General features: G+C 44.9%; 4 protein-coding genes across 4 annotated transcripts; 2 read left to right on the plus strand and 2 right to left on the minus strand.

Annotated features, from left to right (window-relative positions):
• Positions 1-1,019: 1,019 nt before the first annotated feature.
• LOC111079413 lies at positions 1,020-2,339 on the plus strand. The gene is made up of 2 exons (XM_022374591.2): positions 1,020-1,265; positions 1,323-2,339. The coding sequence occupies exons 1-2, from the start codon at positions 1,212-1,214 to the stop codon at positions 2,229-2,231; spliced, it is 963 nt and encodes a 320-aa protein (XP_022230283.2). The 5' UTR covers positions 1,020-1,211; the 3' UTR covers positions 2,232-2,339.
• A 71-nt stretch (positions 2,340-2,410) lies between these two features.
• Positions 2,411-7,971, minus strand: LOC111079414 (poly(A) polymerase beta). The gene is made up of 9 exons (XM_022374593.2): positions 7,428-7,971; positions 6,759-6,955; positions 5,914-6,689; positions 5,656-5,852; positions 4,995-5,576; positions 4,648-4,926; positions 3,796-4,581; positions 2,994-3,115; positions 2,411-2,926 (listed from the first exon to the last, which is right to left on the minus strand). Exons 3-7 carry the CDS (start codon positions 6,656-6,658, stop codon positions 4,156-4,158), a joined length of 2,229 nt encoding a protein of 742 aa, XP_022230285.2. The 5' UTR covers positions 6,659-6,689; positions 6,759-6,955; positions 7,428-7,971; the 3' UTR covers positions 2,411-2,926; positions 2,994-3,115; positions 3,796-4,155.
• Positions 7,972-9,367: 1,396 nt separating this feature from the next.
• On the plus strand, positions 9,368-12,210 carry LOC111079404 (ubiquitin-associated domain-containing protein 1). Its single transcript, XM_022374579.2, has 6 exons — positions 9,368-9,877; positions 10,008-10,019; positions 10,080-10,575; positions 10,631-10,963; positions 11,028-11,331; positions 11,391-12,210. The coding sequence occupies exons 1-6, from the start codon at positions 9,480-9,482 to the stop codon at positions 11,537-11,539; spliced, it is 1,692 nt and encodes a 563-aa protein (XP_022230271.1). The 5' UTR covers positions 9,368-9,479; the 3' UTR covers positions 11,540-12,210.
• Positions 12,211-19,661: 7,451 nt separating this feature from the next.
• LOC111079422 lies at positions 19,662-20,094 on the minus strand. Its single transcript, XM_022374606.2, has one exon. It carries the CDS (start codon positions 20,014-20,016, stop codon positions 19,762-19,764), a length of 255 nt encoding a protein of 84 aa, XP_022230298.1. The 5' UTR covers positions 20,017-20,094; the 3' UTR covers positions 19,662-19,761.
• Between the last annotated feature and the right edge of the window lie 3,307 nt (positions 20,095-23,401).

Below are 23,401 nucleotides of genomic sequence, written 5' to 3' on the forward strand. Positions count from 1 at the left end.
CTGCAAGCAAGTTGGCAAAACTGAACAAAGTTTATCGTATAATAGCTGCGAGATGGTTTGATTATTTTTCTCTTTCACTTTGGACACCTCACACACCTTGAAGATGCGTTTGCTAACTGATGATCTATCTGCCGGACATGGTATCTTTTATACCAGATCGAGCGGTCAGCGATCAGCTACCTGTGGGTGGCGGGCGAATGGCCGATGATACCTGTGTAAGGGGCTGTGATGCTTTTCCGTGAATTCGCTGCCGTCTCGCGATCTTCGGCGACCTTCGTGAAAATTTTGCAACTTAATCCGTGGCCATAAACGGATTAATACGCGTACAGCTCGGGCTCGGGCTCGGGGAAAAACGCGCAGCTGTGTCGCGCACAAATTCGCAGAAGTGCAATTAGGTTAGGCCCACAGCACAAAAGAAGGGATCGCCGCTCCGACTGGTTAATTTGGCAGTTATCGAGAAGGGAAGCATTTTTCGGGGTACTTGGAACCATTGTACTTAGGTATGTGACACCAACGCAATCCCGCATAGACTAATGCCCGAAGTCCTTTACGGCCTCAAGCAATCTGGTGTGCTGACTGTACCATATCCAAAGGCCTTGCCGTCGGTTTTCCGTAGCCTTGATGCTGGCCATGCTTAAGTTTCTTAAGTGCCCACCTGCAGCTACTCGTAAAACTGAAAATGATGCTCATTTTCCTCCATTTAGGTAAAGAATTTCAGTTGAGATTGACTGTACCAGGGGCAGTTGAGATACCGAATAAAAAATCAGATTGAATGAATTATGTTTCAATTTAACATCTTTAAATTTTATTCATATATAATATAATAATTATTTAATTTAATTAATTGAACAATTGAAAAAAGTAGGAGCAATCTAGAAATAATAATAATTAATAATAATTAAATTAAATAAAAAAATTAATTAACTAGATTAATTTATCATATGATATGGCATTTCTCATAAATACATATATGTACATATCAAACAAACAGCTGGGACGAGTTTTATGTCACATTACTATAAACAGTGGCCTTAAATATACTGGTATATGCCAAACAAAATACATAAATCAGATTCCAAACCAAAAACACATCAATAATACTTGATAAACAATACGTAAATATAATTCAATCTTAACCACAATTCCAACTACTCCACAACAACGGCTTCAACGTGTTGGATTTATCGTGCTCAAGCCGTTAGGAGAATAAAATGCATAACATTGGAATATTCAGTGTGTTCTTTATCGCTCTGGCAGCAGTTGTCGTGAGTTATACAAAAATCTTGGCTTTGATCTTTAACTTATGAGCCCATACGCCACAGTGCCTGAGAGTAAAAGAATTCGTGGCATTGCCAGTGTCCTCATCTAAGCAGAATCGTGAGGATTTAGAATGCTCACCAGTGCAGAAGACTACGATTGAAACCACCGCAGTCCAGGGACGGGTGAATCTGAGCCAAGCCAGCAATAATAAGGCCTGGGGAATATGGATGAATCAGGGCCCCCACAAGAAGAACAAGGCCAGGCTGTTTCCCGGTGGCTTCAGGATGAACACATCATCATCCAGCACACCCAAGACAACCACCGCAGTCGATACCACCGTCCAGCAGCTACCCATGAATTCTACTGTAACGAATGGAACGATGATGACAGACTTGAGATTTTTCGAAGGTGCTGTAAGCGTGAGAGCCGGTAAAGGAGGAGATGGTAAAGGAGGAGACGGTAAAGGAGGAGACGGTAAAGGAGGAGACGGTGCTGGTGGTGGTGATGCTCCCCCCATAGAGTTGACCGTAAAAATTCCAATGCGTAAACAGGATGAGTTCGGTCAGTGGGTGTTCGATCCATGGGCGGCCACCTTTGGCGTCTTGTATTTAGATACGCGCTTTGCGGCAAGGGCTGCGCACACTCTGCCACGGGTGGTCGTCGACTCCAATCCAATCAGGGAATACTATCCGAAAAAAAAATTGGATGTAGTCTGTCCCAACAAGAGCACCCTTTACGCAGGTGCCGGTGTTAAAGATTGGCTAAGCCGCCACCTATCCAAAACGAAGGCCAAGTTTCGGCCCTTCCAACTTGGCTTGCGGAAGACAATGTACAATTACGGCGTTTCAGAGGTGTGCCACAGCGAAATTTACCACGATCTGGTGAGTTTTCTCAATTGCCAGATACTGCGACACACTAGAATGGAAGGCGAGGTACCAAAGTATCCAGCCCAGCAGAAAGCCATATCTTAATAATTGTTATGTGGTTCTATCGACTACACATCAGGCTTCTTCTCGTTGGTACTTAATTAATGGTTCTTAGAGCATTTCAATACCACTCGAATAAAATGTGAAATAAAACAAAAATTATTTGGTTTGATTTTTTTTGTTTAGCTTTCGCTGTATATTGTTTTTCTGGTTTATTTGGTAAAATTAAATCAATATCTTCATTTTATTTTGCAATTCTTTGTTTGCTTTTGTTATTACCTTTTTTCAGATATCTTTTTCTTAGAAAAACGAACATAATTGTTTCAAATTTTCAGCGTTGTACAACTAGAAGGAGAAGAAAACAAATACATATTGAAAACTAGAAGATGGAAAATGATAATGGAATCTTCTTAATTGATTCATAGTTCTTGTTGATGCAGCTGTCCTGCCTCTGGTTGTCCGTCCTCTGGCGCTGACTCTTCTCCTCTCCACTTCTACGCACTCCTCAAACCAGCTGTGGGGAAGTAAAAAAGATGTACAACATATTATTATTTGGACATGCTAGCGAAATCGTTCTCTGCCGCTAAAAAGTTGCTGAAATCGGATGATGTCGTAAGCAAGCACTTTGATTTCTGTATGCATTGTTTCATTTTACAATTGGGGAACGGAACGAAACTTTAGTTTGTTGATAGAATAATGTTCAACATAACTCTGAAGTGTGGGGGGGGCATGATCGAAACCTGCCAAAAGACAACAAAGACTGGCATTAGCATTTTGAATATCATAATTGTAAGAAATCCCACTCACCGATTTGTGTAAAATGTGTTGGGCTTCCACTTGGATTGGGCATCATCAATGCCAAGAAAATCAATGGGGGAGAATAACTATGATAACTAATCCTTAAATGGTATGTGTTATAGCTTTTTACACTGCAAAGATACATTAAAATATATTCAGTATATTAGATACATAAATCGTTTTAATTTAAAAATAATTATATCTCATTTTTTCTTGTTTTTTTTTCCAAATTTCATGTAAGGGCAGAACCTTCTTACATTCTGTGTATTCATATGTACATCACATATGAATCTGAAATTGGATCAAAATTGAAGCCAAACAACATTTCACTTGAGGTAAATATTACAATTTAGCCCTGGAATGACTTATAAAAGATACCCGAAAAAATAAACAAACCCGACGCCTACATTCATTGCCGGAAATAAAATATGATAATTTCGAAAATAAAAATACCAAAAAGTGTAGCTTTTTCTTTTGTTTTATCGTTTAATTACTTTTTTCAAAAGTTTATTTTCATCAAAATGAATTTAATCAGTTGCAGAGCATAGTCTCTGGATTATGTTTTTGTAATTTTAAAACTAAGAAACTGAAACCTTCAGGCTTAAATCATTTTCCCCCACTCGTGGAGTCAAATGGGTAGGGGGGGGAGTGAAATACTGTTTAAGGATACGTAAGCTAAAAATAGTAAATAGTCAAATTAGAGCATAGACCAGTCTCGTGTCAAGGAAAGTCGGAATAAGTAGCACATATGTACATATGCGTTATGCGAGGAGAATGCGAGCGAATGAGTCAAAACATGGAAACAACTTACAAGAAATTGTCGTGGCCGATGCAGCGGCTGGGGCTGCCACAGAAACTGCCGTGGGAGTGGCTGTTGCTCCTGCCGATACTGTGGGAATGGCTCTGGCCAGTGCCTGCGTTTGTGGTTGTTGCTGTGGTTGCGTAGGTATTTGCTGATGCTGGTGGTTGTTGTCATCATCATCATCATCATCGTCGTCAATGTAATAGCAGATCTGGTTGTTGTTGTTGTTGTTGCTGTTGCCGCCGCCACCGCCGCCAGAACCATTGCTGTTGTTACTGTGGAGGATGTGGGTGTGGGTACTGCTGATCGGTGTTGCCGAATGTATGGGTTTTGTCGCCGTCTGCTGTTTGCGGTTGTGTCCGGTTATGCTTAGAGCCGCCGATAGACTCGAAGCCGCATGCAGGATCGAGCGCTGATTGAAAATACTATTGGAGGCTGCCGCTGCAGCCGCATTGTTGTTCTTCCGAAACTTCTGATGCTGATGATGATGATGGTGAGATGATGGCGGCAGTGGCGGCGGCGGCGGTGGCTGCTGTTGCGCCGGCGGTGGATGTAGCGTTGGCGGTTGTCACGAACATGCCACCTCCGTTGTCGTGGCAGTGCTGTTATTTCCGTTATTATGCGCCTGCGGTGACGACTGCTCTGCTGCTGCTGCGGTTCCTGCTCCGAGCTGTCCAACTCCGAGCCGTTCTTACCCGATGTCTTGAAACTTGGCGCATTCATTTGTGCCGCTGTGGGTGTGGTTGGCGTCGGAGCTCCCAAATCGCTCGATGCATTCGAATTATCCTCCGTTAGCTGAATAAAACCCAACAGTTTTAATCAAAAACTTCTGCAAATAATCTGTTTTGCGCCTGTACTTACCGATTCACTCAGCCTGTGGATCTTTGCGCCGCTATCCCGCCCCCGATTGCCACTGGCTGGCTGTGCCTGACTGCCCGGCGGCAGAGCTTCCTGCGACTGGGCCAATTCTGTGGAGAGACGCTTGCGGTTGGCCAGCAGCGTATTGTTGAAGCTAGTGTGGCTCTCCATGCTCTTGCGCTCACGCTTGAGGAAGTCAGCGTCCAAGTAGAGGGTGAGCTGCTTGCGCTTCACATGCCGCGCATCAATGGCCATGCCTTCCTTTAGCATCTTGATGTTGACCTGGAAATAGCCAAAATATCGATCAACCACCACACAGAATATGACCTTTCACTTTCCACTCTACTTACGCCATGCATGATCACGTGCTCTGTGAAATTCTGTATGCTTTCTGTGAGGTCTACGTTGAGGTTCTCCGAACGCTCAAACTCCAGACCGATGAACCACATGGAGCAGAAGGGAGCCGATGTCAGGGTGGCCTGATTGGGCGGAGGCTGCTTTAGGTCGTCCTCGTTGCCGCTGTTGTTCTGCGAATTGTTGGCGCTCTCCCCCTTCTTCAGCTCAAAGCCCTTGGGGTTGACGTGCGCCAGAGCAATGTGAGGATTTCGCTCCAAGTTGCCGATAAGCAGGCGCACCTTGGACTCGACAAGTCCGCACCACTCCAGGTGGTCGTCAGCCGTCTGCGAGTTGACCAACAGCACTATGAAGTGGCGATATCTGTAAAAGAAGCTGGGCGCCTCGAAGAGACGCTCCCAGGATGCTCGGCCAAGCATGATCTCGTCCGTAATATTCATGCCGCGTGTAAACTCGGTCAGCATGACCTTCTTGGTGGATTCGGACACATTAAATGTAGAATTCTGTTGTGGATACGCAGGCGTTATGATTGGCATCAGATGATAGCGATCTGATGCATTGACACGCGGATCCCAGACCTAACCCATCCGCAAAAGCATGAAAGACATGGATCAGTTAAAAAATAACATTTGGGTTGGCCAAAATTTATGCACATACTTGAAATCTGAGATTCACGTTGTCGGGGTGCTTGAGTAGCACCGGATTAGGCCACTTCCAGCGCGAAAAGACCAAAAAGAACTTGTGCACCAGGGTGGCAGCTGTTGCGTTCGGGTACAGCTGGCAAGTCCGGGCCACCAGCATGGCCCAGGTGACACCCCCAAAGTATCCCAGCGAATTGGAATAGATGCCATGCTCTGCGGAAAGACAATCATTTAGTTTGCTGCAATGGCTACGGCTAGGTGCTTGACCACTTACTCTTGGCCCACAGCTTGATGGTGCGCAAGGCTAGGCGAAAATTCTCAATGTTGGGCACCAGGGCCAGGATCTCGTCCGTCACACGGCAGCCGTTGAGGCTGCGCACCGAACGGTGATCCAGATTCCGAAGCAAATTATCATCGCGCAGATCAAAGTCGTCGGGTATCTCTTTAAGCGAAAGTCGCGCGAACAGCAAATCGATTTCGATGCCATCAAAGTTCATTTTGATGACAGGCACAAATGCCTCTTCCACGGAGCGACACTCGGTGACCTCCGGCTGCTTTTTCAGCACCTCAAAGAAGCTCTGAAAGTAGTCGGTGCGCTCAATGTTGCGGGGAGCCACGCACAGGGCATCGATATCGGCTCCCTTGTGGTGCACACCCAGGCGATACGACCCGAAGGTGTATATCTTTCCGCCCAGCTTCTCGGCAGCCGCCTCTGGCATGTTCTTGCTGACGGATATCTCCTTCACCCACTGCTTGACCAGCGTATTGAGCTTGGCCAGGATCTCCATGCGGTGGTTCAGCTCGTCCTGGCTCTCGAACACGTTGAACGGCTCCAGGGAGGCGCGGAGGTTCTCCGTCCGCTGCAGGTCCGCCGGCTTCGGCTCGGCCAGGCTGATGGCCGAAGTCATGCCCAACTGTTTGGCGGGCTGGCCCCCCGAGGTAGAATTGCCATTGTGTTGATGTTGGTATTGCTGCTGCTGCTGCTGGTTCTGGCGATGTGTTGGTTCGGAATTCCACATTTTGTATAAAGTCGATCTTAAAATATAGATACTGGAGGGTGCCAGGTGGCAAATGGATTATTTGATGCTCTGAACCGTTTGTGTCGATTGGTTATCTTACCTATCTAGGCTTAAAATGTATGTATTGTAGTATAATTAAGTTGCTCGTGTTGCTGCCCAAAAAATGGAATTGTATCTGTTGCCACTTGCTTTGTCCTTTTTCCTTCTCGTCTTTCACTTTGCTTACTTCTTCTTCTTCTTATTCCTGTGACTTTTCACGTTGTTTATTTCTGCGACTTTTCTGCGCTAAATAAAATGCTGAAAGCAATTCAAATAAAAGTTTAACAGAAAATTGCAATTTATTTGTGTGCTGACGAAACTGCGATAAGCACACACCAGCACCGTTATGTGAGAAAACAAAACAATGAATGCCAAGTGGTAGCTGGTCACACTGGAACGCACTCTTTCCTCTCTCTCTCTCTCCCCCACACACACATACCATACTCTCTTCTTTCGTTTTGGGGCATAAACAAATGCGTAAATAAATTAGCGTAAGAGATGTGTGGTGGGGTGCGGGCTGCGATCAAAAGTGCCAACTAATCGTGGAATTGGGCAAACATAAACAAAGAAATCAAAGGCATCCACTTCTTTGCATTTGCAGGCACTGAGCGCACCTCACGCGCTCCAGCTCACGCACACACACCTCACACTGGCAGGCAAGCGTATACATACACGCCGAAAAACAAAATACAGAAGAGTGGGGGGGAAACTTTTATCTCTTTTATCCTACCTGCGCTGCGTCGTATCTTCTTGTGTGGGCTCCAATGTCCCAGCGAATCTCTCTCAGACTAATCGAATCCCGGCTACGGGACGTACCTCCGGTACATATGGGCAATATATGTTTTTGTAATTTGGCAGCAGCGGGTGCGTCGTATAGAGTTGCCCATTCATGCGTTGTGGTTGGCGTCCGGCGTGTGCAAACTTCTTGCAGCTCTTGTGTCTTTTGCTTTAGCTCCTCTGTCTTCTGGCTTCCTGCCCTCTGCGCTTTTCACTATTTGGTTTTTTGTTACCTCTTTTTACCACTGTGTGCGGCCTCTCTCGTTTTTTTTATGCTACGTGACGTTCTCTGGCAGCAAAGCAAACTGACGCACACGCATATAGGAGGGAGCACAACAAAAACACTATTTGACTATTGCTGGGGGACTTCTGTGGCGGGGCACGATACTTGATTAGGTTGGGGGCACGACGAGGTTGCTTTTAATGTGCGCCAAACATTTTCCGCTGCTTTTTTTATTTGCGCGTTCTAGTAGAGGTGTCAAACCAAAGAGGGCACTATCGATGGTATCGATATTTTGATGCTAGCCTCTACTATCGATGGTTTTGAGACTATCATGATAGTATCGAGCTACAGTCGTTGCGCTTTTGATTGGATTGGCTGCTATAAAATACGAAGACAAATTTGTAAACTAATCGACAGTTGGCATCTAATTTTTACAATGGAAAAGATCCTAAAAGGTTTCAATGGTTTTTTAATGATTATTAGAGCCCGTTACTATTACGATAGTATCGATTGTTTTTTTTTTTCAAAACATTCAACGTTGATATTCCTCGATTTTGATATTCCGTTTAATATTACTGGCTAGTTGGCCCTCTCAGCCCTAAACAAATAATTTTATCCGATAGATACATAAATTTAAGGTATGCAGACTGTTGCTCATTCCGTGCCAAAGTTGCAGAACAATGCTGCCTATTCATTTCCCCATGTTGCTGAAATTTTTCCCATACAAATCAAATTTTCCTAACGGGAAATGTTCCTGATGCAACAATGAATCTTCATTCGTTCCCGTTAGGAACATGTGGCTCACACATTACGAAAAGGAGGGGAAAGTCACAACGAAAGCGCTCTCTTCACCACGGAAAAGAGAGAAAATTTTGAAAAACCACCACGAATTGAGAGCGAAAAATGTCAGTATTTTTTATGCGCTAAATGTGTTTGGCGGTCATTTTTAAAAGTATATTAAAATATGGAAAAATAAATATTTCACTTGATTTGTTTTGTCGAGTGTGACTGGAACCTCAGAAACGTCATTTTCAAAAAATTTCGTAACAGAACAAAATTAGCGTAAATCAGAGTAACCAGTAACAGCTCCACATTCTAGCAATTAAAATATGAGCAGTGTGACAGCGAAATGATCGTTACTAGAATTTCGACTGACCCTCCGAAATATACTGAAATATACCTTTTTATTTTCAAAATATACCGTAAAAAAAGGACTTAAGCCACTGAGCTCCCTCTTTTTTGAACAGGTAATACTTGAATTAAACAGTGGAAAAGAATAATGTTTTGTACATGTTCCTTGTAGATCCATCCTTCGTCTTTCCTTACTATACTTTAGCTGCGCTTAAATTCTTCAAGTTTCATAATATTCGTGGGAAGTGAAGAGTATGGGATGGTTGGAGGTTTGTACACCCCATTTCCTGAATAATGCACTGATTAGAGCATAGTATGACAATCATATCCTCAATTCCATAATAACATTCAATATAACATTTAATCTCCTCTTTCTTCATCCCATAATTATAATTGCTATTTGGTATATTTAAAATATGTAACAGCCCTACGTGAAACAATCGATTTCGCGATATATTTTTGTTTGGCGATATTTCCGCTGGCAAAATTAGGACATTGTCTGCCAGCCACTCCACCTAAATGTGACATTCTGGCAGCGCCGCGAACAGCTGGAGCAATTTTGCATCGATTCTGTTTATATTCCGTGGAAAATGTTGAATCTCCACAGAAAACTGATGCAAAATGTAAAGCGGACTTAATGGCCGACACAACATGATTCCCTGGATGCGCGAAAAGTTCAACGAGAAACGCGCGAAGTGGCTGGCGCGGAGTAAGCGGTCATCCACTCCATCGGCCGACAGTCCTGGAAGCAGTCGCGTCCACACCGCCAGCAGTGCCAGCGATGCGGAGAGTCTCAGTTCCGCCTCGCTAAATGTGCACACGACGGAGATGGAGACCCAGACGGACGTTGTCGTGGCGGGCAGACCCGTTGTGGGTGGCGGCAGCTGTGTCCTGCGCACACCCTCGCCGGCACGGAGGCGTCGCATGCACCTGGAGCTGCAACTGCATATGCAGAGCACTGCGGTCGCCACACAGACTGGCACTGGGATGTCAAGTGCTGATGGAGACCCACTAGACACACCCACTCCAACACAGCAGCATGAAAATGCGTAAGTTGGCAGGCGATTAAATGTCTCCGATTGCCTTCCAATAATATTAAATCTTTTTTATTCATTTTCGAAATTCTCCGTGGGATTTCCACACATTGATCTAAAAACAAACTATGCAAAAACTGCGCAGTTTGTTCCTCAGGTGGGCCTCGCAGCTCTCTCTTGGATTATCACCACCCACTAATCCTTTGGCCTTTTGCAGGAAGACATGCCATTCCAGCCGCGTCGACTCGACAGGCTCGACGGGAGTGGACGAGGAGGACTCTCTGAAGGCGGGCGATACCATCGCGGTGCGCGTCATATGTCCCAGCTCGCGGGTACTGGTCTTCAAGACGAACGTGAACAAGCGCCTTAACGACCTGAAGAGCGAGGTCATCCTGGAGTTGAGCGACGATCCCGACTCCATCCAGCTTTTTGCCCCCGATGTGCGCCACCTGAATCCGCGCTACCGCCTCTATCGGGCCGAGTACTTTGGCGGGGAGCTGAACGAGGCCGAAACACTGGCCCAGCTTCAGGTGCGCCACAACGAGACCTTCATACTCTCGGCCAGGCGCAGCACGCTCACACAGACGGTGTCGCGCATACGGGAGGTGCCCGGGCCCAACGAGCAGTTGCTGGAGAGCGCTACGCGTTATGTGCCTACCAACGCCAACTCGCTGCCCACCATCGACATTAACGAGATCTTTCAGCAGTCGAATGTGAGTGTTGGGAGGGGAAGATGCAGGGAATTGTGACCCAACAGTTTTATTCCAGATCCAATACGATGTACGCAAGGTGTTGATCTCCCTGGCGCAGGCCTCGGCTGCCGTCTTGGGGGCTGGGCCGTATGCCCCTCGGCTGATAGCCATGCTGAAGCAGCGGCTGATCAATCGACGCAACCACCAGTCGGACACACTGCAGTGTCTCGTGGATATGGGATTCAAGCGGGAGATGGCCGCGTTTGCCCTAAAGGCCAACAGCGGCATCTACTCGACCACCCTAGAGTGGCTGATACAAAACCAGAACGAGGATGTCCTGCAGGAGCCGGCCATCAATATGCAGCAGAGCATGTCCTCTATTTCGCCCTCCGCCATTGTCACCAATAACGTAATAATCGATAGCGTCTCAGTTCGGTCCCCCTAGGAAATTAATCGCCTTGCAATCTCCGCAGGAAACCATTGAAAACACCGCTGCGCTGATGGAGATTGTGCGCATCTACAGCCACCGTGACTCGCCACCCAGCGAGGAGATTGTCGAATCGCTTACCGAAATGGGCTTCGAGGAGGCTGCCGTGGTGTCGGCGCTGAAGAGGACGGGCAACAACAAGGCCTCCGCCTGCGAGTGGCTCTGCGACAATCGTTCGGGTAGTGTGATTGAGCTGCGCGAGGGCCTTGCTCCCGATTCGCCCATCCTAAAAGTTATTCTCGAAATGCCGCAGGTCCAGATGACGCTCAGTAACCCGAAGACATTTTTGGGTATATTACAATTATTCCCCATTTCTGTGTAGATGCTTATGTTATGTTTCTGTTGACAGCGTTTCTGGCCATACTGGAGAATGAGCATGCCATACGCGTGTGGCGCGGCGACAACGACACCACCTCGGTCATCACACATATCCTGCAAAAGTACCATGAGGAGAAGCATGTGCTGGGCATCAATCAGTTCTACACGAACCGATGGTGATGATGCTGCCACCTGCTGCTGCTGCTACTGCGCCCCAAAGTGGCTTTATAATGAGATTAACCAAATTATATTTATACATACACATACTATATACATATATACATATACATATGTACACACACACCCAGCCGCACACCTCCGAAGCGGATGCCTGGAGGTGGTTCCAATTTTTGGTCCTCCAGCATGTGTTTTGTGCGTGTGCGTGTGTCCGTATGTGAAGAGTATTTTTGTAGCCAAAACTATGAATGTAAAACCGCACAAAGCCAAAGATGCAATCGCTTTGCCAGAAGCACGCGACTGCACTCTAAAAACGCTTACCGATCAGTACGAATAACGCATTATATATATAGTTACATACACTAGGAACTAGATCTAGTCAGCCACAACAGTAAGAAGGCCCGGCCCCGGCATTCACTATCGTCTATCAACTATCCTATCTGCTATCACTCAATCTTCACTCAATCGGATCTCGCACTCTTGGGCCGTATATACATATATAGATCTCCGGATAGTTGTAAGCGAGCGAAAACTGTTGGTGATTTCTGTGCGTATTGCAAAGCTATTGTACATTCGGGGGGGCTAACAACCGACAACCGACATTGAACATAAAGTATTATTTTGTAAACCAAATATTCTATTAGCATTGTTTTAACAATAAGCAAATAAATCAATTAGTTTTTGATATAAAAAAAAGCAAGCTTCACTTGCGAATTTTCTTGCAAGGTTTTATTAATTCTTTTTGACTAAAATTTACCGAAAATTCTACAGTGATTCCCCCGCAAAGGTTCGACTTACTCTTACCCAAGCGGCTGATGCTTTGTGAATCATAGCACGCCTGTTACGGTGTTATCAGGATACAGAAGCACTCAATCCAGCATTAGGGGCAGCTCGGCGTATGAGTAATATTTAACCAGTGTGATTCACACACGCCGATAAGAGGGTGGCCGCGGTCTTTGGCCCCTCCACCCTGCGTAATACCAGAACATATGTTAAGCGAAACAGTTTTTTTTTCATTACTCTTCATTGCAATTTGTATAAATTGTATTGCTTTATTGTTCAGCAGCAATTGCACTTTTAATGTATTACAATTAATTTTCCATGTGGCCGCACATTTCTCACATTTCATTGTTTTATCTGCAACGCAACCAGCAACGCAACGCAACGCAATCAGAGCAACAAAACAGAACAGAACACAACAAAACTATTCTATTCTATTCAATTGTTTTCTAACCCTTTTTTTTTACCATACGCTGAGTGCGCGGTGGCCTTGCTGGGGTTTGGTTGAATGCGGGGGTGGGAAATGCATTTTAATTTATGTTAAGCGCGCTCATGTACTCGTAGTGGTTGTATCCATGAGATACATTCACTAGCTAGTGGCAAGTGGCTTTTAATTAATATTTTGCGCGCAATTGTTAAATTGTTTAGGAATTGCATAGAGACAATTACTCGATTTTATGGTCAGAAATAGTTTTTATTAAATGTTTGCGGTTGCAGGCAGCTGCACACACGCTCTCGCCGCCTAATGGCCCTTGTCCTTGTCGCTGACGATGGCCATGCAAATCTATCTCCAGAAATTGATGACGCATGCAACGGAAGGCGGGACATGGCATTTAGTATAATAAATCATCTGGTGTCCAGGACGCAAGGGGTGGCCCCCTCAATGTGGCCGAGGTAAATGAGTTTTTGATATTATCAAAAGACGAAATGCATTGACAAGGACGACGAGCGACGAACATCTTTCAGCTAATCCTCCCCCGCAGCCAGGCAGGCACACGCCCCAGCCCAGCCCAGCCCACACCCATCCGCCCTTCGTTGGCCATAAAAAAACATCAGCTTCAGAGCTCTTGAGCGTGCTCCAGACCCCGATACCAGATCCAGAGGGGTTCTGGATATTGAAGTCGTGTGGCGCTGTGCTGGCAATTTCCGTTGCATATTGGCAGCCGCCGCAAATTTATAAACAGCATTATCGACGCCCCCACCGAAAGCGAGACAATGCGAATCCGCATGGAGGAGTGGAAATATGGCGAATGGCTGTGTTGGGCAGGGTGGGGGCGAAAAGCTGCTACGAAATTCCGCAATTTGTATGAAAATGAAAATGTTTTGTCATTTCGCATTCAATGATTTAAAATTCCTGTCTTGTCGCATGCGATTTTTGCGAGTTTTCCATGTTTATATTTACCATTAAATGACAAACTTCCCGAATGCATTTAATATGCATTAATATGGCCAGGCTTATGGAACGAGCGCGGATTCTCATCAGCATCCCAATCCCAAATCGAATATATTTATGTGTATATAATAAAATATTGAAATTGGGCAGCGCATAATACGTGCGTGCCCATTGTCAAGACTGGATCCAAGAATGAAGTAGGGATGTGGAGGTACGACATTAATGCATTAATATAGGCCAAAATAAAATCAGGAAAAATAAATTGGGCCACAAAGTAGACGAACAGATCCAAGGATGGATATTTAACGCACTGCAAAGTCTTTTGTACTATTTTGAAATTAAAATGGCAGATAAATACAATTGCAAGTTATTTAATTTATTTATTTATACATTTCATTCGCATTGTATCATGTAATTCGATTGTTTTAATGCTATTTGCGTATCCAAAACTGAACTGATTTGCATACAAGTTGCATTTGAGCTCAGAAACAGATTATGAATAATAAAATTGCATGCCCCCAATTTGGCTTCGAAAAATGGTTAAATTTGTAATGCAATTTATAATTTAAATTCCAGAAACTCATCACAAAACTAAAATAATGGTAATGGAAGGCAAAATGTATAAGCTTGGTTCTTGGAAAAATACTATGCATCCCCAGGAGATGATGGCGACAGATAGACAGGCCCTTGGAATTCCGTATTCATGCGGCATCATAAAGGGCAAGGCAAGGCAACCCACAACCCCAGCCCAATTAACCATTTAAAGGCGAATCGAACTCCTTCATTAGCAAACATTGCCCAACTGCCATTTGCTACCCTCAGTAGCAAATATTTCATTTATATGCCATAAATACTTGTATGAAACTTTCAACGCGACATGAAAATTAAACGAAAATGGGCAATGGGCCCCCCTAACATCAGATATGTATCCTGCCCCCGCTCCCATCACTGTATACCATCCATGTAGCTGTCGTTTGTCTTTACGGGGCAGCAAATAAAAATTCTGCTTTAACGCATGAAATCACACAAAGATACTAAAAATTTGAACATGCAACTTTATGTTGGGGCAAACGGCATGGAGTCTGCGGCAAGGATAAACTGTCCTTTACATGGCCACTACTCCTCCAGGCACAGCACACACACGCACAAACACACACACACATGCATACAAAACAGCAACACCAAAACGATACAGTTTATGACGCAGTAGGCCAACAGTCCCAGTCCCCCCGGTCCACGCCTTGCCTCATAAATATAAAAATTAGTTGCCGGTCAGTTAGCAAGTGGGTGGCTGGCTGGATGGGTGGTTGGGTGTCCGTCCACCCAATGTCGGTCCGTTTCGTTTCGTTTCGTTTGGTTTCGATTCGGCCTCGAGTGGGAAGGAAGGCCACGCTGGCCGCCCACAATTAATTAATTAGTTCAGTTGACAAAAATTGCGGTGTTTGCTGGTGGGGTGAACGTGGGTGGAGGTGCGCTCGGGTGGGGTGTTTGAGGGTCATGCAGGCAGGGGTCGGGTCGGGTCCTGCGGCCAGCTCGGCATGTGTCTATGATTAGACTGGGTCGAAGTCTCCTCGAGTGAGTGCGTTTGTGTTCGTGGGTTCGTGGGTTCGTGGGTCTGTGAGTGTGGGTGGCTGACCGTTTCGGCTGATTCTAATTATGTTTATGCGTCCATGCTGTTTGTGATGTTCCATTGTGCCTAAAGTATTTTTTATTTAAAAAGTAGGTAAATTAAAATTATTCCAAAATAAATTTAGTTATCATTGCTTTGACTGGAATGATGTGCTGAAAGTATTTACAAACTTCGCGGGCGCATAAACGAGGAGCTTATGTGAATATTATGCTGTGTGTGTGTGTGCTCATATTTATGTACATATGTATGTACATGTGTGGGCGAGACTGTTTTGGGTCCACTTTGACCATGCTGTGTGTCATTTCAGTCAAGGGTCGTGTGGCAGCAGGCGGCAGCGGTCAACTGTTTTCATAAGCGTAGCAAATATTTTCACAAGGCCAATTAGTGGGCAGCCCCAGCTGACCGCACAGCTGCCACCCAACCCATCATTACACCCCCTGCCCACAGTAGCCGTACTGTTTGGGGTCGGCTCTCCCCCCTATGCGGCTGCCAACCTGCTCCATTTATTCTACTCAGCCCCATCCTTGTCACAGTTCCCAAAATTAATAAGAGCAGCAAACTTTCGAGCTGCAGCAGCTCCTCTCTTTTTTGGCTGCCGGTCTTCTTAGCTACTCCCCCCCCCGTCTCACATTCGGGGTTTTTTTTTGTCAACGCCGCCCCTCACCGACGAGAGGGAGCGCAACATACTTGCGAACAAAAGTGAAAAAGGCAAAAGCAATAAAGTTTTCAATTGTTTCTTTCGCACTCCATGCAAGAGTACAGTTCTTTCGCTTCTTTTTTCTACATCATCTTCTGCATGCTCTTATTTGACTATTTTTAGTTTTAACAGTTTTTGTGTGTTGTCGTCGGCAGAGGGAGAGGCACAGGGGCAGAGAGACGACTGACTGCCTGCTGCTGCTTGAAAGTTTTTAACTGGCGCTGACTTTAAGTGCAATTCAGTGCCGAGGCCGAGGCGCACAAAAAATGCTAAAACTTTTCTCCACATACCACACCCCTTCTCCCTAAAGCACATACCCGCTGACTTTTTGTTGCCGGTCGGTCGGTCGGTCGTCTCCCTCTCTTCTATTCTGTTTTGCGGCTGCCACATTCGTTTTGTTCTCCGTTTTCTCCAGTTTAAAAACGCATTGCCAAATGTGTCACACAGAAGTTCTACTGCTTGTTGTTTTTTTCTGACAATACCCTTGCAGAGGGTTCTATGCTGATGTTGAGCATTTGTTTACCACCTGAGACAAGTGTCTATGGGCAACACTTGTCTGTTTGCAAAGATAATTCAAGATAATTCTTTGCAAATTGCAGTTTCATTAGTAATAATAAAAAATGGAATATGGGATATCGCTGCCATGGGAACCATGAATCGGCAAGGGTATCAAGCGCGCGACCTTTGGTCTCTTATTTTGTTTTTCGGTTTCTCTTGTTATTTCTGCCTCTCTCGCTCTGGCCTAGCACAATGCAAGCTTGCAATGCCGTTATATGGCAGGAGAGGACGAGAGCGGCTGCCGCATGCGGTCGCTTTGTCTCATGCATTGCACATTTTGCACTTGACACAATGCAAAAAGCAAAGAGGATGAACGCGGGGGAGTGGGAGAGCCATGAGTCGAACGGCACTTAGCGGGTCAGTGCTCACCGCTTACTCTCAGCCCCTTGTGGCACAGGTGCTGTTGGCACAAAGGAAACCCGTAACCACAACAATCTGAACGTATGCATCTAGGTTGAGTGTCCTAATGCGTGGCTAAATACTGACATTCGTGTGCATTCATTTTAGCCACAATTCCAGGTCGCTCAGTCTTCACAGCGCTATGACCTTCTGCGTCTTCGCTCTTTCCTGATTGCTCATCAGCTAATGGATAACGGGTTGATTGTTGGCAAATGCTTGTAACTATGAGTATTTGTAGAAGTCTTTTAATAATTATAAGAATACTCTTTGAGAGTATAAGCTTATCAACTGCATGGAATTTTTCCCAAAGAAATAATGCTTTTATTTTATCCTTTATTTTTAATAAGCTGGTAAGGAAACCGCCTAGGCAATCCATACAGCGACAGCAGTGACCGCTTCATCAATGAGAACTGATTAAATTCTTTGTTCAATTTCTTTTCTATCCAATTGATTTGGCAAGTCAAACAGCTTTTGAGCCGATCTGACGCTAACAAGCTGCGACTCTCGACTCATTCAGCTGGCGTACTGAGCCATCGATGTGGACTCCCATGACGGATTAGTTTTTAATGAGTCCGTTAGGCAGAAATTAATGAGGCAGATCGCAACAGACCGCCCACTGCCCGCTGGTCTGGGGAGCATTCTCACGTGCGCGGCAAATAAATCATCATTGCCAAAAGCCAAAGGAAAAGCAACAAATACTAAGGAATACAATTGCAATTTCCTGTGTGTGCTGTGTGCTGTGTCCTGTTCTTGCCTCTCCTCAAATCCTGACAAATGAGCGCAATTTCATAGCTCAAAGGATATTAACGTGTATTAGCAGGAAAGACCCCGCGAGAGAGAGAGATGGGAAGAACGAGCGACTGGACGAGCGAATGCATTAAGTCAACTTACTGTGGTAAATAGGGGGGAATTAACTAGAATGACGCCCAGCCAGGGTGGAAAGCACGTTGTTGCAAGCAGCAACATCAAATTTGCTGCTTCATCTATAAGGATTAAGGGGCCCAAAACAGTAAAAACTCATAAAGAAATTACTTGCAGGAAATGCAACAAGCCTTAGATGTAAGACTCTCCAGCTGCCCAACCCCCCCACTATACGCGCCCAGAGGGTGGAAAACTTGTATGTACCACTGTGGATGGGTGATTGGCTAAGTGCGTGGGTGGGTTGTCCTCGTTGCGCAAACACGGAATGTGCATTAGTTTCCCGTTGTATTCCATGATTTGAGGTTTTTCTATTACAAATATCGGCGGTTGACTCTCTGATGGAAAAATCAACAGAGTTCTTTAGCAATTTATCTAAAACTTATTGAAAACTGAAAACGCCAACTTGGGGTAGAAATATTCGGGTATCCTTCTAGGTCATAATACTCCATGCAAATGGTATAAAAACCAGAACTTCAATTAACCCACAGCAGAATTTCCCAAGAGTAATATTTTCTGTTCTTCTCCCCACTTTACACAATATTACTTTTAGTACAACCCTTTTGGGAGCATTTACAAATACATATGTACTAAAGATGAATCGCAGCCTCGTCATATGGATCCGTTCTACACGCCAGGTGTCCTCGATGTCATCTCGTTGCGGTTGGGCCATTAAAGTCAGTGCGGATGTCAACCACTCCCAAGTTATTATAATTAAAGCCAAGTCCTGTACAAAGGAGTTTCGCTTTCTCCGCTTCGTTCCGTTCCGTTTTACGAAGTATTGTTTCTTTTGTTGAGTTCTGTGAAATGTTATTTGAAATTTTGTGCGTTGTCTCGGGCGTTTGGTGTTTGGTGTGTCTGTTGTCGCTGTTGTTTGTCGTTTGCCGTTTGCCGTTTGCTGCGGTCCCAAGAACATTCAGCCACAATAACAACCAAGTCCTGGGACCAGAACAACACACCAACAGCTTGCCTTACAACGGAAATGGCAACGGCAACGGCAACCGACGGAAGCAAGAACAACAGCCCATGCCCATGCCAGCTACGGCTATATGCCTTTTTAACTTGATTTAATGAGTGCAGGGAAAGACATCAACAAGAAAAATGAAATAACTGTCATTGAAGACATGAAACAGGGAGCGCAAATGGTGGATGGGCAACGCTTTCCCACTCCTTGTTTCAGTGGGATTCAGTCGGCTTGAGCCGCCTGATGGAGTGCGAGGCTGTGCTACTTAACTGGGACACGACACCGTCAGGGGTCCGCCTGCTGCTGGCACTCTACTGGGTGTGGCAGGGCGCAATTATGCAGCAAATTAACGCTTTATATTTATTAAAAGGAAAACCCAAGCAAATGAGTATGGGCGTGGTCTCCACCGGGGGGGATGAATGTCTTGCAGGAAAAAAGTCTTGCCGAGTACACAGTAAATTTTCTTTGACAGTTTCCCCAAAAATAATGTACGCGGTAGTCCGGAGATGGTTGTCTTGTTGAAAGTCTATCTATCAGGGTGCTCGTTGACGATGCGGGGGAAATCGAAATCTATTGTCATTGATATTTATGTGAAGGCTAACACTCAGAGAGACTCAGGTAGTACACACATTTTAATCAGATTGAACAGGAGTTCAAGTATAGGGAAGGATCCTTATAAAACTCATAAAACACACATATTAAAATGACAATGTCTATCTGTGGCTTACTCGCAATTAGAGTATCTTTTGGTAGCCCTTATTATCTGCACCTGTGAGTCACCACAACGCTGAGACACGTTCGGTTTCAGTCTAGATTTATTAATTAATTTACAGGCTTCTTATTCCACATATTTATGTACTCGTATTTATTCCATTTATTTGCGGTTCTAGGAGATGACGCACATGCCGCACTCCTCCATGACGCAGCAGGCGCCCAACATCAGGCAGCACTCCATTTCGCCAGGCGAGGGTCCTGTGGCAGTCGGGCCGTAGTTGGGCTGCTCCACCACCACCACGGGCTGCGTGTAAATTGGCGAGGGCATTATCACCTCTACGGGCGGCGGCGGCTGCATCACCTCGATGATCTCCGGCGGGTAGTACGGATCGATCACTTCCATTTGGTAGCCTTGATTGTAGTACATTTTTCCTTGATTTCTTGTTCGCTTGTTCGACTAACTAAATTGGACTAAACGGCTCGACTAAGTGGTCGCTGCCCGGGAACGCGCCTATAACTGAAGCAACGCATGAAAAGTTGGCTCGAAATAATTGATTTAACCAGTTTTATCTAAAGCCCTGGGAATTTGATCAATGAGCTGCACTGATAACAAATTTCAGCAAGTACATAAAACATCGAAAATATTCACCAGAACAGTGGGGCAATCGCAATACATAAATATACCATACATACATATGCAGATAAATATGTGTGAACATATGAATCAGGTTTACATATTGGGTTTACTAAAAGCCATACAAAAAATGTTTCCCATGGCAGTTTGGGTGTGACAACACAGAAGTTTGGATACAAAATTTGGGTTGCTCTAGCCTATAGAGAGTCTGAGGTCTGCACAGTCTGAATATTAATCCAATATACCCTTATAAACAATGAGTATAAAAGGATATAATAAACCCAAGTGTGAGTATAAAATTGCACAGCAATTATCTCTGATTGTTTCGATATTTCCCAGCAATTAAGGCAGAACTAAACCCGACAACAATTAATGTTGAATGCCTTCTTTCATTGCTGCACAAATAGCTAGAAATATATTTTGATCGCAAAATCGAAATAAATCACACATATCAAATTGCAAGAATGCAGCACAGTTCTCGGGCGTTCGTATCACATTGCGTATGAGTAATTTTGTTTGGGCTTTAGATAAAACCTGGCCAAGCAAAAGCACACGCACAAATGATGGTAGGTGAGCGCCAAGCACTAGCACACACACACACACACACACCACACACACACTTCACTCCTGCTCCGGCGAACACCCTTGTCAAAATGTTTTTGGGGGCAGGAACTTTCAGGCTGTGGTTGCAATTCCAGAGGCCAAAGTCATAAAATCCTTTATCAAATGGAAGCAGCCTGGCCATGGAGCCAAAGTTGGCAGCACTTTTGACACATTTTCCGGTTTTATTGGCAAATCGAGCCACAAATAAATAATAACTCGGAATGTGAACTAACTTCGCAATGATGTGGCGAGCATTTCCCATCCCCGCACCGCGCATCCGAAAAGGATTTGCCAGTCTCCGTGTGTTGTGTCATAAAACTACAAATTTTTGTGGCATGTTATTAAATTTGGCTTTTTATGATACGGCGGCCCCAGCATTGAGATTTATGTAAGACAATATGTTCTCCGTGGCTCCCAAGCAACAGAGACCGAACGAAAGCGTTTGGGATGGGGAGGGGATTGAGTGGGAGTGTAAAGCATTATTTATAACAAATCGTAAAATTTTATTGCACGAAAAAACTGTGGGAATTATGCGGCCTCGACTGCGGCCTCTCTATGCCTCTACATAGCAAGTTAATTTAACGTAACGCATTAAAGGATCGGTGGTCCAAGGTCCAATGTGTTTTCTCTTCCCTCACATGATGGTGCAGCAGCAACAGCAATCGCCGCAGCCACAGCAGCACGGACAGCAGGGGCAGCAGCAGCAGCTATTATTCTTGGGCGGCGGCGGCGGAGGAGGCGACTGGACGATGACCGTGGTGGCCGGCTGCGGGGCCACCTGCACCACCTCTACGACACGAGTACGATGGTCCATGCGGATGGATGGGTTTTGCGCTTTGCTGTTATTTGGGGGTCTGATTTAACCGACTTGTTGCACCGATCGCGTTCTGTCTGACACTGGGCAATATGCCGGATTTTACTATTATAGCTATGTTCTTGCCAATCTCGGACTATTGCGCGCCGAGTCTTATCTATAGATAAAAGCCACACTGCCTCACAGTGGCTCTTATCAAGTCTGCAGCGTAATGTTCTGTGTGAAGTACCCTATGCTTGTGGGGCTCTTACGTAGGTAGACATATGTATCAGCCAAATGATGATAGTGTAACATAAACAGTTTCATGGGGGAACGAGTTGTGTAAGATCTATAATTCCGTTCATAAGCGAAAGACTCTCTTCAAATAATAAATGTAATAATCAGATATATATATTCCTACTGTTATGATCTTATCTTATTTGAATTTATTTACTCAGTCAGTTGTCTTATCTTTCTGATAGCATTTATCGTTTACCCAAGTTCAAAGTGCTTTGGAGCATTACTAGATAATTTTGGATCCTCAAACTTTCGGTAGTATAATTATTTATTATATTTATTACATTACTAGCCATCGGCTTGGATAATTTTATTAACAAATAATACCTTTCAATTAGTTCAAAAAGCACCATACAAATTAGATGTGTTTGATTTAACCTTGGTCCAATCAGGTCGCTCAATAAACACTTCAAAAAAGTTCAAATTTATGTGGCTGTATCTGAAAAACATCAAATAGTTATCAGCTAGGGATTTTGAATTTATTTTGAAGAGACCTTCAACAGCGCTGCCTATCAATGCCGTGAGTCACATATCACCGACCATCGACGGTGTAACCTGAAGCACGCTAATGTGGCATACTACACATCTAATGGGATGGCTAATTGCACGAGTATGGGTAACCTTATCTAAACCACCTACCCATTCACTATTCAAAACTATGTACATTTGAGGACGCACTTTGCATTCGACACCAGCCACCCGACTGCCATTCAGCATCCCCCACTCCCCCCATTCTGGCAAATAGTTCCTCGTTGCTATCACCGAACGGGGATCTCAATTAAAATTTTCCCCATGACTGGCGAGGACAAGCGGGAAGGGAAAAGGAAAAGGTGGTGGTGGCTTACAAAAGGGGCGTTACCTTACAGAAATTAATAAAAATATATATATTTTTGAGCGTCCTTCGTGCAATGGCGATGATAATTAGTGTACGTGATTCTATTTACTTTGACGGGTCCCAAAACCTTCGATGGGGCCTCCGAAAACATCCCCGGTGACGGGAAAGGGGTCGGCGAGTCCTTTAAGCCAACAAGCCAGCACCAAGGGAATGCGACAGGGTGTGTGTGTGTGTGTGTGTAATATGATATGCGCGTAAAAAATATAGTACGTGTGTGCGTGACAATGGCAACAACGTGCGGCAGATGGGTTGTGGGGGGTATGGGATGTGGGTTCGATGGCGAATGTCGGGTGTCAAAAATGAAACTACGCCTGCTCGGAATTTTAAAATAAGCAAATGAGTTCGAGCTTGATGAAAGTAAGCAACAAAGGCGGTAGCAAGCAACAGCAGAGCCCATAAATATTTATAAACTTTCCCCTGTCATATAAATACAGGGGGTCATTAGTTGGCTTGCACACCTTTCGGCAGGTCTACTGTCCTCCTCCTCCTCCTTGGGGACAATAAAACCCAGCCCCAAAACGGAGCAGGCCATTTAAATTCCTATACTCTATAAGCAGAGGTCTAAAGGGACTTGACTTCTAGTTCGACTG

The sequence above is a fragment of the Drosophila obscura genome, unplaced genomic scaffold, assembly GCF_018151105.1.
Source record: "Drosophila obscura isolate BZ-5 IFL unplaced genomic scaffold, ASM1815110v1 contig_186, whole genome shotgun sequence".
Lineage (NCBI taxonomy): Eukaryota > Metazoa > Arthropoda > Insecta > Diptera > Drosophilidae > Drosophila > Drosophila obscura.